General features: G+C 39.2%; 1 protein-coding gene across 7 annotated transcripts in view; it reads right to left on the reverse strand.

The window, feature by feature from the left end:
* Positions 1-20,251, reverse strand: part of rerea (arginine-glutamic acid dipeptide (RE) repeats a) — a 399,886-nt gene that overhangs the window by 30,221 nt on the left and 349,414 nt on the right. For all 7 annotated transcript variants that reach the window (XM_067970328.1, XM_067970329.1, XM_067970324.1 and 4 more), the window contains 2 exons: positions 3,453-3,612; positions 224-316 (listed from right to left, as the gene is read on the reverse strand). In XM_067970328.1, coding sequence (XP_067826429.1) covers positions 224-316; positions 3,453-3,612 — 253 coding nt within the window. The remainder of the gene's footprint in view (positions 1-223; positions 317-3,452; positions 3,613-20,251) is intronic.

The raw sequence follows: 20,251 nt of genomic DNA on the forward strand, positions 1-20,251 counted from the left end.
CATCAGCCTCGGATGCATCCATGCCAGTATTTGCACAATGGAACTGATTGCATACAGGGATTCACAGGAGCCCAGTAAATATATATTTGAATGAAAACCTAGGGGTGACCTACGACTAAGTACTTACCAACATTTAAATTTGCATATAATGGCAATTTTAAAAAAAATAACTGGGCAAGTGCATCTCATTACTTCTCAGAACATGAACAGTAAAAACACATACTGGTGGTGAAACAATGGCGACAGGCGTAGCCCTTCAGTTCCTGTTCACTGTCCTCGCTGTCAAAGTCATCCTCGCTGGCTGAGCTGAGATCCACTTTGGAAAGAAATCATTATAAAAATGAGCACTTTCACCAAAAAAGCATGGAGTAAATTGTTGCAGATAATACATGTTAATGCTTGGATTATCAAGGAGTATTGTTGTACATTTTAGAAAGCTGCAACGGTGCATAGCCAGTATTTTGAATGGTGTTAAAAAAAAATTGTAACTAGGCTATAACATTTTTATACTTAAAAATTTTTTTGAAGACACTTTACTGAAGTTGCACTTTCATTCATTTACTCAAAATATATTTCTATACATTGACAATTATGTTGTTCCCTGTTAATTTTATTTGCAATGTGGAAACTGTAACTTTGTTAAAATATATTCGACAAGATTTCCCACAAAACAAATAACAATGCATTGCTTTCCTTCTGCTCAGACCGTCTCAATTTGGAATATTCTTTATATAGTTCTCCCTGATTGGAGAAAATTTGGAAAAAATAACCTGAAATGAAAAATTCTATATCTAGTTTCATTCCAAGTGTTGATGAATGCAGCATGTGATCATTGGTTATGATCCTTTGCAAAAAAAAAAATTCTTCTTTGTGCAGCCAGCTCATGACCACTTAACTGTCCCCAAAGTACAGACCCCTGAGCTAACCATTTTACTAGTTAATGCTCATAAACATTTTGCATACATTAGTTCAGGAGTCAGAAGATCTGCCAACTGTGAGCAGCAGGGGGCATCTCTTGTATTTCATTTTCCCTCCCTCCCAAACACAAAATAATTAGACTTTTTTAAAAAACTTAGCAAATCTGCAATCTTACAGCGAAGGTAAAGTAGCTTCTACTGTATAAACTAAACGTAGAACCAAACATGTAATCTTTCAAGTGCTGTTCCAGATATTTAACAATTTTATTTTTATGTTGATTATTATAAGCAGAATTGTATAGAAGTATGGATGCAGGAACAGTTCTTTAGTGTCCTGTAAACAAACTGAACATTGTAATCATGAACAAACAGTGCAAAAATGTTAAAACTAGCTTAAACCAGATAATCTAAAGCAGGCAAATGTTCAAAAGCTCCAGTACAGCCTGAAATCCTGTGCTATGTATTTTTATACAACTTTAAAGAAAAATCTCAAAGTTTATGAAATTTATCCCACTTTAGGGGGTTCAGGTAACTCAAGTGTCCAAGATGTGAATGAACTGTCTAGATTTATATGCTTTGCCTGGTCAAGTGCAGCCACAACAACATTCAAGTTCAATTCCATCCAGGATAGAGCAGTTCTCTGCCCCTTTCCCTGGACTCAACATCCACCCCCTCCGCCATTGGAACACTATGGTTGGCAGCATATATAACCAACAGGATGCACTGCAACAACTCGCCAGGATTACTTCGACAGCAACTCTCTTCCCTGCGACCTCTACTATGAAGAAAGACAAGAGCAGCAATGTCTTGGGAACATCATCACCTCCAAGTTCCTTGCCAAGACACACCATCCTGACTTGGACATGTATTGCTGTTCCTTCATCATCACTGAATATCCTGGAACGCCCTACCTAGCACCATTAAGAAAGCACTATCGCCACAAGGACTGCAGTGGTTCAAGAAGATCCACCGCCACCTTTTCAGGGCAACTTGATAGGCAATAAATGTGGCCATGCTAGTATTGCCCACATCCCAAGAACAAATAAAGAAAAACTGCAAATCCCCCAAGTAGGAATTCTAGTTTCTTTAAAAGAAACAAGTGCAAATGCAAAAAAAAATCATTCATATATAAATAAAAGTTCTATTTTTTTTTATTTGTCACTCAGTTGGAATTTAAAAGTATAAATTAGCATGCCAGTTTTCTCACTTAGGATTAGGATTTATGCACCGCGTTAATAGTGCTACAATCATAAATGCAGTGTGAAAATCTCAAATGCTTGGTCCTTACTTCTCTACTTGGTGCAACTTTCACCAAAACTGATCCGAAGTGGTAGTCTTACAGTGGTTTTATGTTGCATCAACCCCAATGTAAAGAAACAAGCCATCACAATGTCCCAAAATTTACTAAGATTTCACAACATTTTGGTACAGAACAATGCTACCATTCGTGTACTGCTTGCCAGCCAACCAGGTTATAGTGGCCATACAGAGTGAGCATTCTGCCTCCCTTGAAATTCAGAGTACTTACCACCCTGCACGCACCAATGCTTATAAGGCAGCTTGTATATGGCCATGGTGATGTTCTGAGTTTCAGAGAAAGCCAGAGCACAAAGTGTGTCACCAGTATAACGTATCACCAGTATAACCCAGTTGGCCTAAATAAGGTGCGCCGAAGAATAATGTTCTTATAACTGCGGCATAAGAAGTGGCAACTTTGGCATGTTCCTCGGTTTTATCTTCAGCTGCCTCCCACAAATTGTTAAATGCAAAACTGATGCGAGGAACTGGCAAAGACACAGAATTAAAAAGCATACTTTATATTTTCCAGCATTTAGTGTCCTAATGACTCATGGTAGCAACGCTTTTAATTAAGTCCATTAAGAAGTTATTAAAATGTGTTTTTAGAACTATGAGTGTAACAGCTTAAGAGACAGACGGACTCATTTTTGCAGGGACTGTGGCCACTTCTGTGCTTTAACACATTACATAAATGAACAAGTGCAGAGCAAATGCATTTGTCACTTGTAGTATAAATAACGTTTTCACTGAAAAAACATGGAAGCTATTTATATTTTTGATTTTCACTGCCTTTAATAAGTATTAATCTTTGCAAGACAAATCCAATTTTTATGCCTTTGAACACTGAGAATCTCAAATTTATTTCTATAATTTGAAATGCATATCTAGTATTTAAGTAAGTTTAGCACTGATGAATATTCAGATGCAAGCACTTTCTTAATCTGGTTATTAATGTTTAACTATTGAGAACTGAAACAACTGTAGTGTTTTAAGCTCCAGTCGTTGAGTAGCTTGGAGTTTAAAGATTTTTCACTTTAAAGCCATAGATTGCTTTTAGTCGTCATATCTTTCCCAGTTCATAGTTGCAACAAATTCAGTATCTATTATACTAATTAGAAATCAATCTAAAACAACTGGTTAAAACTGTGCATAATTAGTTGATTATATAAATTGCATAGTCCCTTGTGCATTCCTTCTTAAAAACTATGATCAATAATCAATCTAATTGGAACTTACAGAATTCACCAGACGGTGGTCGCGATGGATTCACTGGCGTTGTTGCAGTACGTGTTTTAATTCTTCTAAATACCGCCTGTCTGCGATGTCTACGATGAGCACGAGAGCTGGCTGCTTCTGGAGTTTTCTTCCAATAGTAATAAAACGTCACCAGCTCACCCTGTAATAAAACAAAAGTGGTCAATAACACCGCCTGGGCTGAAGCACCACCACCTTGGACCCCAAACTTTTTGACGTGTTGTAACCATTACTACTAATGGAGATGGATTCTTGGAAATTTAATTTGAAAAGCCTGCTGTAACTTTTAGTTTGCAAAACATGCTCAATTTCTATACAAGCTCATAAAAATGAAATGCCCACTGCAGAACCCCAGTATATAAGTAAGCAATTATCAAGTAGAAATATAGTTGGGGATGAGTTGAAGTAGTTGGGAGTTGTTGATAATTGTGTAGGAACGTACATTGAAAATCCCCATTTCATGATTGTTCTTCAGTGATCTATATTGGAAACTGAACATATGGATTTTGGTTGAAACATTATTGGCCTCCACTGTGATGTCCCCATAGTTGAATAGCCTGAAGAGCCACAAGAATTAGGCGCAAAAAATATATTTGGACTGAACCACCAGGCTTTTACTTTTTAATGATTTATTTTCAACATGCAGCAACTATAAATGCTCCATTGAAAAATTCCTTCGTAATCAGGAAAGCTTTCCTAGTATTATGTGGTTTATGGGTGTAATGCTCAAAAATGCTGAATTATCCCCAGGCATTGAAGATTAAATATATTGTGCTTCAATTTCCTTTGACAGCACAAAATAGGCACTATATAAAGTTCAGGGTGTTGAATACAATTCTAGAATAAATGTTTTATTTAACCCCTTTTATACTCTAAAACTCGATATTTCCTTCTTACACGTTTGCCTTCAGGGTAAAGGTGGGGTTTTTTCACAATCCATTATGATGTGGGCCAAGGAATCAGACTCGGTTTCTCTAATCCAAAAGGTACAATGAAATCAAAGATACTTTATGGCTTTAACTGCAATTCCCTTTAAGGACTGCTGGTTAGACACATAAAAACTGAGTGGAGCATGCGTGGCAAATGCTCTGCCCAGTTTATGCCAAATTTGGGAGTGGGGTCTTGAAACAGGCGTTAGGATCCCAATTAGCATATTCAAGGGGCCTAACGTCTGTTTCAGGTGGGAACCCTAGACATTTGGAGGTCGTCGGTTGCCAAATTGGCAGCCAGAGCACCTATGGGGCAGATTCAACATGAGAGATCGCGCCTGGAAATCGGTCCCCCCAGTGCTAAGCTTTCATCCAAGAACAGGTGCGATGGGGGGCCAATTTCTCCCCCAGCATCTCCACAAAAGTTGTACATGGTATGTTGTTATTTAATTTTTTCTAACATATGTTCAATCCTATTTCTCCTCCAAAGACACCGACTCTTTCCGGTCTCTGTTTGCTTGGAACACTACCAGTCCCCAGTAGTTCAATAACTAAATTTAAACTTTCCACATTTATCATCCAAACCGCTACTTCACAGTGACTAGCTTTTGATTTAAAAAAACTGCCTCAATAAGCATAAAAGCTTTGTTACCCTCCTCAAGATTCCAACTAAGCTGATTTAGTGTTAAGTTGACATGTAATTCCAGCAGCTTTTGTGCAGAGAATAAGAGAACAAAGCTCACAGAAGAAAAGGTAGAAACTGGATTTGAAAATCCAGTCCAGATTTCATAAACTATCCTGCTTTGCATCACTGTTCAGGGATTAAGAGTCCATGTGGGTTGAAGTGCAGTGAATCAGACGGATTAGGAACCACACACTGGTAACTATATGGGCGGCAGTGTTCATGCATAAACAAAAGAACATGTCGGACTGGCTTCAAAAGGGAACAAATCGGAGCAAAATGGTTCCTAGTGTCAACGCGTACAAAGTCAATTGGACGTTAATCAAACGTGCTCCGAGCCTACAGTGAACAAAGCTACTGTGGAAATCAATACTCTGCTGAAACATTAGCACAAGCAAATCATTGATCAAAAATCCTTTCCTAAGAAGCCAGCGAGGCAAATTACCTGCCACTTTTTGCGTACAAACTAATAAGCATAAATGTTATTGGCAAGAGCAGCTTGTAATGATTACCAAGTTTCCGATGCTATGCAGCACAGTACACCATTCCCCGTTTCCAGCTTAGTTATCTCGCGTGCTCTGATTAACTTTCAGTCACATGGTTTATCATGTGCACAACAACAGCGATTATTAACTTAATAAAACATTAACTATCTTACATGAAAGCACCTATTGCTTACCACCCAATCGTTATCAGCTCCATGAGACGTTCAATGCACAGTACAAGCAGCAGTTGTGTGTTTAGTACTATGCCAGGTTTTTCTTGCCTTGGGTAAACAAAGGCTTAACACCATGCGGGGGCCCATATAATTTAAAATCAACATTTGTGGCACAAATTATGCCTGTTATGTGCATCATATCTCACCGTAAAAAATGCAGAACCAGTGAAACGTGATATTAACTCAAAGTAAACTAATATGCACCAACAGAATTAATTGATAAAACACATGAGCATTGTCCTGAAGTTGTGACATTGACCTTGTTCAGGCTGTTTATATTTTAAGTTGTTCTCTAGTTACAACACATCACAATACATTACATACAGCATGTACTTTACCTTACGGATTATCATTATATACAGAACAGCTATACAGTTGTGGGTATCTTGCAGACAACTTCTGCAGCTGCTTACTGCGTTTCACTGGGTGGTGGTGATGCTAATGTTGGGTGCAGAAAAGCATTCTTGTGTAAATTGGTTAGCTTTTTCTCAGCCTCTTGTGTCTCTCTTCACCTGTGTGCCTTACCACTTGCCCTTCTGATTTCTTGTTTACTTATTTAAGGAGTGTTGATGTCGCGGTTATTGGCAATAGGCCAGGAACAAAGACCAAATCGGGAAAAACTTCACCTGGTTCAGACTCAGTAAGCACATGATTCTCCTTCCCCACCCCCCCACCCCCCCACCCCCACCCCCTCACCCACAACTGGGTTATTTTCCACAGTGCCTAAACCCATGTTAAATAGGTGAAAAGTTCTGTCTGCCATCATAGTGGTAGCAAGCACCAGCAGGCTGCAGCAAGAGAAAGTACCAGAGTTTTCCCCTAATGGGATTTTTCATGGTCAATATGGTAAATTTCAGGAGTCAGTGAGCTAGCATATTTAGAAGATATCGTGAAAAGGCACCATCCTGCACATCTACTTCAGAACTCTGCTGGGAATTCAGTGTTTCATTTGCACAAGCAGGAGGAGCTAAGGTAGTTGATTCAATGGTTTATCGTAATCTGAGCCTCTACATCAATTGTAGAACTCCTGCCATCCGCAGTCAACAAATTCAGTGCAAATTAGAGATTAAATTTGGGATCTTTATTGGTTTATACTCACAGTGCAGTCTATTTACCCACTGATGAACAATGGAACAGCAGTAGGCCATTCAGCCTATCAAGCCAACTCCACCATTCAATTAGATCATAATCCTTGCCTAATAAAAATCTATCAATCTCAGTTTTGAAATTTTCAATTGACTCCCAGCATCAACAACTTTGGGGGGGGGGGGGGGGCAGGGACGGGGGAAACTGTTCCAGATTTCCACTACCCTATGTGTGAAGAAGTGCTTCCTGACATCACCCTTGAACGGACTAGCTCTAATTTTAAGGTTATGCCCCCTTGTTCTGGACTCCCCCCAACCAGAGGAAATAGTTTCTCTCTATCTACCCTATCAATTCCTTCAATCATCTTGATCACCATCAATTAAATCACCCTTTAATCTTGAGGCATTGGGGGAACCAATTTCTCTTTTATTCTGTAAAACAGAAAAATACTTCTGCATTGACAGTGACGTTTCAGGAACCAAGTTAGAAACATTATGGAACAGAGGCGTGTCGTTGTCAGATTTTGATGAACATCAAATAGGCACTGGCAGCATCAGCGTTTTTAAACATCAACTCAGCTTTAGGAGATTTGGAAACCAATGCAATGGCCAAATTAAGACCCATTCAACATATTTTAAATTTTGTAAAATGTTACACAACTATTAATGTCAGTAATGTACAGTTGCAGGACAAATTTGTTTTTCATCTCATTAAAAAATCCTAGTCTTTAAACATATGGGAAGAAATTTTGAGGTTTCCAAAACCCACTCGCAGTAAAAAATCTGCCCCATTAAAAGTTGATGCCACATCCAAGCCTCAAGTCTAATCTGGAGATAATTTCCTCAGAGCTAATGTACAGACTTCAATGGAGGAGGGGAGAGGGAAGAACAATAATTAACTTTATAATAAAATCATATTGAATTACTGGACAAGGAAGAGAAGTGCTGCCAGGTACAAATTTAACTACAGTCCAAAGGTTTGCTTCTTTATAGTACTTTTAACCATAGCAGAAGATCCCAAGGCATTTCACAGTTGGGAATCAGACCCAAACAAGGAATAGAAGAGGGAGAAGGGGAGGTGGACAAAGGTTTTCTCCAAGAAGTAGTTTTAAGGAGAACTTTGAAGGTGGGAGAGATGTAGCAAGACAAAGTGGTTTAGGGAGGGAGTTCCATAGTGTGAGGACAAGATGGCTGATGGCTCTGCCATCATGGTAAGTGGTGAGAACAGAAAACATGCTGTAGAGCAGCAATGGAAGAGAGGGCTGAGGTTATGAAAGGATTTGGAGAAGGATGACAGGTGAGTGGGATAGAACACGGATGGTGGAGTTTTGCATGAGTTGCACTCGATACAGGGTGGAGTTGAGAGGTCAGTGAGGAGAGCACTGGAAATGTCAAGTCTGGAGGTGACAAAGGTGTCGATGAGAGTTTCAGTGGCAGTGGAGGGGGAAAGATGGGGTGGAGGTGAGTGATGTTTTGAAGGTGTAAGAAAGCAGTTTTGCTGATGGACTAGATGTGGGGTTTGAAAGTCAGCCTAAGGTTCCTGAGACGGAGATGGAATCAGGAACTGAGGCAGATTTTGATGGAGCTAAACAGGATAGCTTCGGTCGTGCCCATGATGAGCCATAAAATATTCTGGCTCATACACAACTTGCCACGTTGGACTGCTGGCAACAATCATGGAATCAAAGGTAGTAGTGGAGAGGTAAAGCAGGGTATTGTTGGCATATATATGAAAGTTAACCCATGTTTACTGATAATGCTGCCATGAGGGATAGGAGGGGGCCAAAGCTGGAACCTAGGGCACCTTGAAGGTTACTGTGCAGGTACAGGAGGGGAAGCCATTGCATGTGATGTGTTGGCAAAGTTGGGACAGGTAGGATTGGACCGATAAGAGAGCAGAGGGGCGGAGAAGGAAAAACACATCACGGCCACAGTCACGCGAATTTTGTTGACAACTTTGGCCAGCACAGACTCAGTGGTGTGGGCAAGACAGAAGCTGGATTGAAGGGATTCGAATAGGCTGTGGGAAGAGAGGTGATCACAAAGTTGGGTGGTGACGACGGCTTCCAGAACCTGAGAGAGGAAATGGAGGCTGGAGCGATGATTAGAGTACAGAAAGGTTAAGGGTAGGCTTTTTAAACAGTAGGGTGATTATAGCAGTTTTGAAAGTGGGGGAAACAATGTCTGAGGAGAAGGAGCAATTGATGAGGTTGGTGAACACTAGGTTGAGGAGAGGTAGCAATAATGTATGGGATCTTTCATTATAAACTTGTGGCTAAATTAACATTTTAGAAATGTAAAATCATTTTTCTAAAATAAAAATGAACCTTTATTCTATGCATGGTTACTTTTATAGGATTAGTTTTGTTAATAGACTCTTGTCTGGCATTCTACTAGCGCAGACTTTTTATCACACAAGCTATGACTGCAAGTCTGCCTACGGTAAATATTTTTCTATTTATCTGCCCTTCATTAAATCCACAATCCTACCGTCCCTGCAGAACATCAACCTGACATCTGTCAGGGTCACCCCATAAAATATACATAGGCAATGCTATATTTAATGACAGCAGCTAGGAAGGATGAAAGATCGACTGTAGACGCAGCTGAAGTGGTTTAACAGGATCATCAGTTTTGGCTCTGAATCTCCTGAGGTAATAATTAAATGACAGTAGCTACAGGAAAAATCTTTTTGCAAAATACAGTAAAGGTTTGCCTGGAAAAAAACAGAAAAAAAAACTTGTTTCTCTAAGGAGACACATAATGGCTGTCAAAAAAACAAAAACACTTTTCTAAAGCCTCAATTTATTTTATCTTAAATGGGCTGATATTGTTCTCCATCAAAAGCAACGTCAAATGAAAGCTGACAAAAATGAATCATTTTAAGCATTTATATGAGCTGACAACTTTATTTTAAAAGACTCCTCCTATTCATGATTTATTTACCCCCTTTTGATAAGGTTGCCCAAAACACAGAGGAGTGGGAGACAAACAGCCACAAATTGTAATTTACGTGGTGAAGAATTTTTGTCCATTTGCATGCCTCTTTCTCCAGCTGAACACAGAGATTACAAAGTGCATGCGGCAGCCTGCCAGCTCCAATGGTACAGTGGAGGATTTTCCCGAGGGGTACTGCAGTTGGAGTTCCAGCTTCAATTGACATTTGAAGTGGGCATGTGTTGTCCATTTGAAGACAAGGTACTGGATGGAAAATTGTGTGATAGAGGAGCATTTAAAAAAAATTTTAGGAATGAAAGTGCCATTAAAATTCTTTTATCTTTTTGTATGCAACAATTTTTTTGACAGGGCGTCTCAATTTCCAGAATATAGTGAGCTCAATATGCTTCTAAAGCAGTGACACCCATATTTTCTCTCTCAAACTTAAGATGGGCCAAAACACAGGAGTGAGATACAAGTTTTCAGCCACATTTCTGAATTTCTAAGCTAGGCCTCCTGGTGAACATGCCCAGCAGAGATGAGGTACTTCTCCAGGAGAAAGGAAAAAGGAGAACGACAATTGGTGTGTCTGCAAACAGCTGGCTCAAGACCACCATTGGCAGATGCATGGAGACGTTCACCATCTCATCCTTTCAGCTGCTGGGGGGTCTTAAAGAAAAATTGAATGTACATGTGGTTAGCGCAAGAATAAAAATAACATGTATGCTTTAGAGAGAAAGAGATAGTGGACGCATTGGTTATGATCTTCCAAAATTCCCTAGATTTTAGAATGGTCCCAGCGGATTGGAAGGTAGCAAATGTAACCCCGCTATTCAAGAAAGGAGGGAGAGAGAAAACAGGGAACTCCAGGCCAGTTAGCCTAACATCAGTCATCGGGAAAATGTTGGAATCCATTATTAAGGAAATGGTAACGGCACTTAGAACATCATAATATGATTAGGCAGAGTCAACATGGTTTTATGGAAGGGAAATTATGTTTGACAAACTTAGAGTTTTTTGAGGATGTAACTAGCAGCGTAGATGAAGGGGCAGCAGTGGATGTAGTATATTTGGATTTTCAAAAGGCATTCAATAAGGTGCCACATAAAAGGTTGTAATGCAAGATAAAGGCTCATGGGATTGGGGGTAACATAGTAACATGGTTAGAGGATTAGTTAACGGACAGAAAACAGAGTAGGTATAAACAGATCATTTTCAGGTTGGCAGGCTGTAACTAGTGGGGTACCGCAAGGATCAGTGCTTCAACCTCAGCTATTTACAATCTATACTAATGACTTGGATGAAGGGACCGAGTGTAGTGTATCCAAGTTAGCTGACAATACAAAGATAGGTGGGAAAGTAAGCTGTGAGGAGAACACAAAGAGTCTGCAAAGGGATACAGACAGGTTAAGAGAGTGGGAAAGAAGGTGGCAGATGGAGTATAATGTGGGAAAATGTGAGGTTATTCACTTTGGTAGGAAGAATAGAAAAACAGAATATTTTTTAAATGGTGAGAAACTATTAAATGTTGGTGTCCAGAGAGACTTGGGTGTCCTTGTGCAAAAAATCAGCATGCAGATACACCAAGCAATTAGGAAGGCAAATGGCATGTTGGCCTTTATTGCAAGGGGGTTGGAGTACAAGAGTGAGGAAGTCTTACTACAATTGTACAGGGCTTCGGTGAGACCTCACCTGGGGTACTGCGTACAGTTTTGGTCTCCTTATCTAAGGAAGGATATACTTGCATCAGAGGCGGTGCAACAAAGGTTCACTAGATTAATTCCTGGGGTGAGAGGGCTGTCCTATGAGGAGAGGTTGAGTTGAATGGGCCTATACCCTCTGCAATTTAGAGAATGAAGGGTGATCGCATTGAAACATAAAAGATTCTGAGGGGGCTTGACAGGGTAGAAGCTGAGAGGTTTTTTTTCCTGCCTCGAGAGTCCAGAACCAGAGGGCAAAGTCGCAGGATAAGGAGACAGCCATTTAAGACTGAGATGAGAAGGCATTTTCAGAAGGTTGTGAATCTTTGGAATTCTCTACCACAGAGGGCTGTGGATGCTGAGTCGTTGAGTATATTCAAGGCTGAGATAGATAAATTTTTGGACTCTTGGGGAATCAAGGGATATGGGGATCGGGCAGGAAAGTGGAGTTGAGGTTGAAGATCAGCTATGAACTGATAGAATGGTGGAGCAGGCTCGAGGGGCCCTATGGTCTATTCCTGCTCCTATTTCTTATGTTCTTATAACTTAACACAATTAAACTCATAATATGGGGGAAGAAGTTTTGAAAAAAATCTTTGTAAGATTCCACCCCATCCTTCCAATTTTAAAACTTTTTTCTCCTTTAAATCCTGCCATACAATACAGCATCCCCCATTTGAGTCAGCAGACATGCTCCAAGGTCTGTACCAATGCTGCTCTTGATTTAGCCACAAAGGAGTTATGCGAGAATATCTTGACTTTATTCACACTCAGATTTATCCTACTTTCCCATTGGAAGCCACCTTGAAAGCATAGCGAAGGTTTGAATTTTTTGTTGGGATATTGTGGGAGCTGAAACCAATGTCATATAACAAGTGGAGTGGCATTTTAGGTCACAAACATGCAGTGTAACCAGTGTATAATAGAAATTTTCATCTTGTTTCAGGCGTCTACTTTTGGCTTTAATGTTCTATTATGCTTACTGCATTGGTTTCATATGCGCTCCAGACTTTACAAAAATGCATCTCATCAGCGGGGCTAGTAATACTGGATGCTGAGTCATTGAGTATATTCAAGGCTGAGATAGATAAATTTTTGGACTCTTGGGGAATCAAGGGATATGGGGATCGGGTAGGAAAGTGGAGTTGAGGTTGAAGATCAGCTATGATCACTATTTGGAGCAAGTGGTGGGGGTGGGGGGGAAGGTTGACTGAAGACTCCGTACTGCGCCTCAGGTACCATGCTTGGCATACACATGCACGTTAAGAAAAAAAAGTGCACTGATGGAATACACTTCATAAATGCGCATCTTTATCTGGGCATCCAGTCGGCATAGTCAAACGTGTAGCTTTTAAACTTGAGCACTATGTACCATTGAGGGATCAAGATTTTTTTCTACAAGAAATACAGATCTTTTCCATGAACTATGAGGTGCACAAATAGCATGGAGATATCAGCTGCACTTAAACTATAACCACCACAGAAAAAAATCAATACAAGACCACCTTATGGAGGGTGGTCTAGTTTGGAAACATTCCTACAGGGTCAGATGGTATGGAGGATACTGTACTATACTTCGGGGAGCAATTTTATTTAGAAAAAGCAAGATTTTGCTTGCAAAAGTATAGTATAATGGGTGTATTAAAATGTTTTGCTGTTGCTCACTTCCATTCTGTTCCCAGTTGCTAAGCAGTTAAGGGCATAATTGGCAATTTCTTCCTAAACCAATGAAGTCATAATGGCTCCCTCCAATTTTACTGTGGAAATTAAACCAGATGCTGTCATAATGGGCAGGATACAATTTAACTTTATGAGCAAATTGGTTTAATTTAATTTAATTTTGACCATTCCTGATGTATTATTTCACTGCAATTCCAACTTGACTATTCTGTTGATCCAACTGTTTCCCATTGCTATGATAAATGTACATACATAATGGAAAGTTTGATAAGATTACTGTAATAGTAAGAAAATATATAAATTGAAACAAATTCAAAACTGAACATTAAATTAGGTAGCATATTATATAGTAGTTGTGATACAGACTCATTGTAAACATTTACCCGAGGAAGGAGGAAGCCTCCGAAAGCTTGTAGATTTCAAATAAAAATTGTTGGACTATAACTTGGTGTTGTAAAATTGTTTACACTAGTTAAACCACGATGATGATACTATGACTATACTATAATTTTGAAGATGCTGAAACAATATGAAATGATGGACATTTATTTACTTCCTTGCCGTGCTGCCATAGTGGCGTTAAACTTAGTTGTTACTTTGGTGGCCATATGTTTAAAGTTATTTTGGTCTTGGATTGATTCAAATTTATTGATATAACCCTTTATCAATGCGTTCTAAAAATGTCTTCTCTTCCCTACTCCAATACGAAGAGCAGCAGTATAAAAGCACACAGACATTTCACAGGCCCCATTGATATATTTATAGAGTTATTATCTGCATTCAAACTTTTAGTAGAACAGATGGTCTTTGTTTCCCTTATAGACTTCTGATGAACCACATAAGGCACAATTTGAGCTTTTGCCAGTAGTTTGGTCTAAACTTGCATCAGGAAAATGACTGGAGTTAAATAAAATTCAACCACCTTCATGGCGAATGTATCATGTACCATACATCAACAATTAATGAGCTCTATGTAGATCCATTTTCACACTTTAAGTGTCTGAAATCTCTCCCATTCCACTGCATGTTCCTCTTTTCCTACAATCCTATCATCCCTTAATCATGCACGATCGAATGCCTCAGGATTGCTTTATGTCAGTCCAAGAAATGGCTGTTAGTTTAGCATTTCTTGCGGATTTTCTCAATACAGTCTGGATTTAATTTCTTTTTGCCAATTTTCTTCCTACCGGGGTATTCCTGTGGCATCTTGTTGAAGTGGCCATTTTTCATACGTGAGTCTAAATAGTGAGTCCTGGCAGGCCACCACAAAAGGCAACACAGCAGAGCCCCATACTGTCCTCACCTGATGTCCAAACGTATGCATTTTTCAGCAGGGATCAGGAGTGGTATGGTGGCTGTTTTCGCCCAGCTCAGGTTGAGGTGGCCAACTCTTGTGCCCCAACTGCCACCCTGGCTGAGACCAGTTAGTTCAGTGTAGATTGGGAACTACGGTTGCCAACTCTGGTTAGACGTATTCCTGGAGGTTTCACCACACGACCTCCCGTCTCCAACCACCCCAACCTTCCATGCAACCACCATTGGTCGCCCGACACGTTCAACCTCTCATGCCAATTGGAAAGCGAACAGACTCTTCGTTACCTGATTGGATGATTATTGACTGCCAGTCAAGCAGCCTTTTATCCCCATCTCCAATATTATCAATAATAAATGAAAGTGTTCAAAGAAAATGAAAAAAAAAATCAATATTTTTTAATACCCCAAATGACTTTTCTCCTGGGTTGCTCGCCACGATGTCCTGGAGATTAATCTATAATTGCTGGAGACTCCAGGACAATCCTGGAGGGTTGGCAACCCTATTGGGAACTGAACCAGGGATCTCTTGGTCTGTATGGCTCAGCTACAGCATATCTTTACTAAGTGAACCATTGAGGCTGCTTTGGACTTCATTTCTGTATTCCAATTCACGTTAAGGCTCATTTATAAGTGCAACTGTGGATGCTCCAACGAAACGCTGTAAGAACTATGGAAAATTGAGATGGCCATTTTACTCTACAAAACAAATAGCTGCACTGTTTTTGTTCATGTGCAAATGAATTATGGTCAGGAGCTACTTTCCTAGCCACCACGTTGTGCATTGTAAACAGGATGTCCTAACGTTAATCCAGCTGGTTTCCATAGTTACTTAAAGTCGAGTAGCAACAGGTCTCAATATAAATGGGATTGTGTTTTCTGCAAGTCATTTCATTTAAATTTATAGACATGTTTGGCCTGAATAGCATATCAATGCTCATGTTACATTGAAATGTTGCTTGCAGGTATTTTAGGACTAAGTAGTATACAACTGATACGTTAATGACCTTTCCATGCACAGCATTTTACTTGAGTGCTTAGTCTCGATATATTCACTACTGTTAAAATATTGAGGATACTGTTCATCAGCTTATTTTCTGTACCATTAGACTAGCCTGCTTCCATGTTCAGTAGAATGTAGGCTCCACTAAGACAAATCTGCTTCTATCATTCAAGCCTTTCTTGGGGTGCCTGCTCCATAATTAGCCGCAAATCCTTCACAGGAACCGGAGTAGGCCATTCAGCCCCTCGAGCCTGTTCCACCATTTAATTAGATCATGGCCAATCTGTACCTCAACTCCATTTATTTGCCTTTGCGCCATATCCCTTAATACCCTTACCAAACAAAAATCTATCAATCTCTGCCTTGAAAATTTCAATTGACCCGGCATCCACAGCCTTTTGGGAGAAAAGAGTTCCAGATTTTCACTACCCTCTGTGTGAAAAAGTGCTTCCAGATTTCACCCCTAAATGGCCTCGCTCTAATTTTAAGATTGTGCCTCCTTGTTCTGGATTCTCCCACCAGAGGAAATTGTTCCACTGTATCGACCCAAATCCTTTTATCATTTTAAATCTCAAATAGATCAATCCTCAGGCTGCTGAATACAAACCAAGTTTATGCAACCTGTCCTCATAATTTAGCCCCATCAGCCCTGGTATCATTCTGGTGATTGAGTTGTACCCCCTCCAAGGCCAATATATCTTTCCTGACGTTCGGTGCCCAAAACTGAGCGCAGTACTCCAAATGGGGTGCGACTAAGGATCCATACAACTGAAGCATCACTTGCTCACTTTTGTATTTCAAACTCCTTGAGATAAAGGCCACCATTCCATTAAGCTTTTTCATTACTTTTTGTAGTTGTGCACTAGCTTTTAGTGATCTGTGTGGATGGACACCCAAATCCCTTTGCTCCTCCACAGTTCCTAATCTCTCACCATTAAGAAAACATTCTGATTTGTTTTTCTCAGCTCCAAAGTGGATGACCTCACACTTCTCCACATTGAACTCTTATACCCATAGTTTTGCCAAATCAATTAGTCTGTCTATGTCCTTTTGAAACTTCCTTCTCCCACCGACACAACTCATTGTACCTCCTAACTTAGTGTCATCTGCAAATTTAGATACACAACTCTCTAGTCCTTCATCCAAGTCATTAATATATGTGGTGAAAAGTTGAGTCCAAAGTACAGATCCCCACGGGACACCAAATGTCACATTCCACCAATCAGGTAACATTTCCTTTATCCCTACTCTTGGTCTCTTACCTCCCAACCAATTACCAACCCAGTAACACAGAAAGGTCATGTCTACTGCATTCCCTGCTCTGTTTCATGCAAAGCTATCCTAGGTAGGTGAGAATCTAGCAGTTTTAGACATGTCCAAGCCGTTGCCATTGTCTAAATGCAACAAATCTTCATAATATCTTTGCTCAGTCTGACCTGTGCTTTTACCATTTAGTTTGCGGCCATATCTTGCCAATGAATATTCCATCAAGTGAGTGGAATATTACTACTTATTTTCTTCAAAATCCATATACGGTGACAGGATGGATCACATGCTCAACTTGAAAAATATGGTGTTCAGAGTAATCTTTCCAAATTTTCATTGCCAAATAAAGATTTGGACTGCCATCACTATTCAGATCTGGAAATCCTTTGTTGCGATGGCACTTACCAACTATATTCAGATATTTGAATTGATTTACTTCTTCTAGTTCATGGTCCAGATTTTATTTTATACTGTGCTGATCAAGAGTAATAAAAGGAACTTATTTTTCCCCCACTAGCATCCAGACCATTTTCTTAACTTTACTGATTAATATTCATCAACGAGCTTTGCATGTCGTCCTCTTTTTCAGTTAGTAGATGAATAATGACTCAGAACCAATCTAATAAGTCTTTATCCACTGTCTGCTCATTCACACAGATCTTGAAAAACTCAAATCCTGTTGGCAGACATGTTTAGATGATGCAGCAGCTTAAACACACTTTAATGTCAGACCCAGTCAAAGGCTTTCTTGAAGTCAATAAGAATACTACGCAGTTCTTTCCTGCTCGTTTGAAGTGTTTTCCCACCAACTGATAATATACAAAAATTTGTTCTTTGCAATCTGAAATTTGCTCATCCTTTTTAAAAAAAAATGTTTTGTCTTGTAACATTCAGTATCTTTCTTTGGGATCACAAATTAGTTTTATCCATAGCCAAGTATTCTTTTATCCTCTTATTTCTTGCAGATTTCATACATTGTTTCTACATCTCTTATCCTTCCTCCTCACTGACTAACTTAATACAATATTCCCACATTTTCTGAAATTCAAAACTGGACAAGATTTAGGATGTGCGAAAGGGGCAGGATTTATGATGAAAAACAGCAATACCTCCTGAAAAGCAAAGAGTAGATTAATCACTTTCAGTATTAAGGCAAATTGAAGAAGCAATTAAAACACAAATAGGATGTTGGCTAGAACAGTGCAGTATAACTCTATACTGGTTATACTTAAGCTTTACAATATGTTACTTGACCACAATTAGGATATTCTGTGCAATTTTGGTCATCGTGCTTCATTATTGCACTAGAGAGAGTGCAGAGAAGAGAAACAAGATTTCTGTCAAGTGTAAAGCTTTGAGGAAAGATTAGAAAAGCTTAAGCTCTATAGGTTAATGAGAAGATTAAATGGGGGGGGGGGTGGGAAAAGAGTCTTTATTAAGATATATGTATTAAATGGTACAAATAAGTTGTACCCAGAAAGAAAGACATTAGGCAGATTCAAAATGAATGTGGAAGCTAGGCTAAGTAAGTTGGAGTTGTAGAGGAGTGATCTTCACTGGGCCAAATGATCTTTGATTGCTATATGGACTACGAAAGTATCATTGAGCATAACTAGCATACTTATTACTATATTTAAAACTTGTGTGGTCAACATACAATTTCTTTTTTCTGACTCTTGTGCTTAAGAGATTAATTATTTTTGAAAGGTAAGACAATACAAAAGAATACTGAGCCACCCCTCCCCTCCCCTCCCCTATGTCAGTTGGTGGTGTTAGCTGGAGCATTGGTCTTATAGTCATTGCTTTTCACTTCTGAAAGCCAAATTCTAATAAGATAGAAAAACAGAGATGGTGGTTTCAGTCCACTTATAGACTTAATGGAAATTAAAGTGAGAGAAGTTTCGACAGCCCTCGGCTGAGCTGCAGAGGTCATACATCGACACTACGAAGTTAGCAATAAGTTCAGATGGTAATTTATAAGTATAAATCCAAGATTAAATACACAGATATTGGTGCTATGCATGATACCATTCTAAGATCAAAACATTAGTATAAACATTACAAAAATAGAACATATGTACCCCTCTCTCTCCACCCCAACCCTTTTGCTATTAGATTATACAAAAAACTTGGACCAGGGAAAGTGAGATTAAAACATTCTTTGATAATGCAGTACTTATCCATTTGAACTTCTAGTAAGCTCAAACAATATGAAGAAAATATTTAAACCTGTAATTTCAAATTAGTTTGAGAGCATAATCAATAAAGGGGCAACATCTTTGTGTAAAATAATTGACAATTTTATTTGATGTACAGGCCCTCAACGAGATATGTGAATTGCATTGAATTCCATCCCTTCCATTTGATGTCACTGTAATGAAGATGACATGCAGCTCTTTTGACTATTCTCCTTCCTGTCTTAAAAATAGACTGGCCAAAAGCAGTTTTTCACGAAGAGTGACCCTTTAAAGGAATGTATGGGACAATAAAAATAACTGACCTCTACTTTCTTTGCTGAACCTTCAGATGTCATTAATACCCTCATGAATGCTTAAGACATTATGCAATGCAACTCTAGTGATTTTACATATACACATACACAGATAGATTGCAAAACTACACATGCAAATGCTGCCACCCATGCAAAAACGAGCTTCGAATTTTGCAACTTTCATCCAGGTTACAGCTCCATTGGGTGTGATTTTGGATTGCAGGGCGTAATGAACACAAGGCTAACATTGTTAGCAGCTGTAGATATGTAGAGGGGACCTTTTTTTAGTTGCTGTTGTTGAAAAGAAATGAAAGAGATAAGGCCCGTTGAGCCCTTCATTGTGATCAAAGTTTACTCCTGCAGATATTCAAAGTCATCCTTTCCCAAATGCGTAATGCACAAATCAGAGCTAAAAATATCCAAACAAACCCATAGAATGTTCGACAAACATTTGGGTGGTGGCTTTATGCTCATTTCCTGCTGCTCTCTGATTCATAGCTAATGTGGTCTTAGTTTCTCAAAGCCTGTGCTGCAGTTACACAAGCCAAATAATCATTCCCCACTTTTGAAATGCAGAAAGGATGGCCAGTCTCCAAAAGAGAATAAATGTGTAAAAAAAGCAACAATAATTGTTTCATAAGTTATTGGCTTTTGATAACTATCGACAGCCTTTAAACTCCATCCTAACTAGCAGTGATTTCACAATATTAAATGTTTCACTGCTTACAGCTGGCATCCGGTTACTCTGCAAATCTCAACTGTATTGACATGATATGATGATGCACGGCTGTCTCTAAACTCCAACTTGGAGCCTCCTCAAAAACATATTTAGTTCATATTGCTCTGCCTTTCCATGAAAGCGTATGTTTAATCTGGAAGCAGCCGTACTGATAAAAGTCTGTTTTTTTTAAAAAAAAAAAATTTGGGTCAAAAAGCTCCAGTTTATTGGACAAGAACCTCTACTTTTTGGCAGGATGGC

The sequence above is a fragment of the Heptranchias perlo genome, chromosome 32 (genome assembly GCF_035084215.1).
Source record: "Heptranchias perlo isolate sHepPer1 chromosome 32, sHepPer1.hap1, whole genome shotgun sequence".
Lineage (NCBI taxonomy): Eukaryota > Metazoa > Chordata > Chondrichthyes > Hexanchiformes > Hexanchidae > Heptranchias > Heptranchias perlo.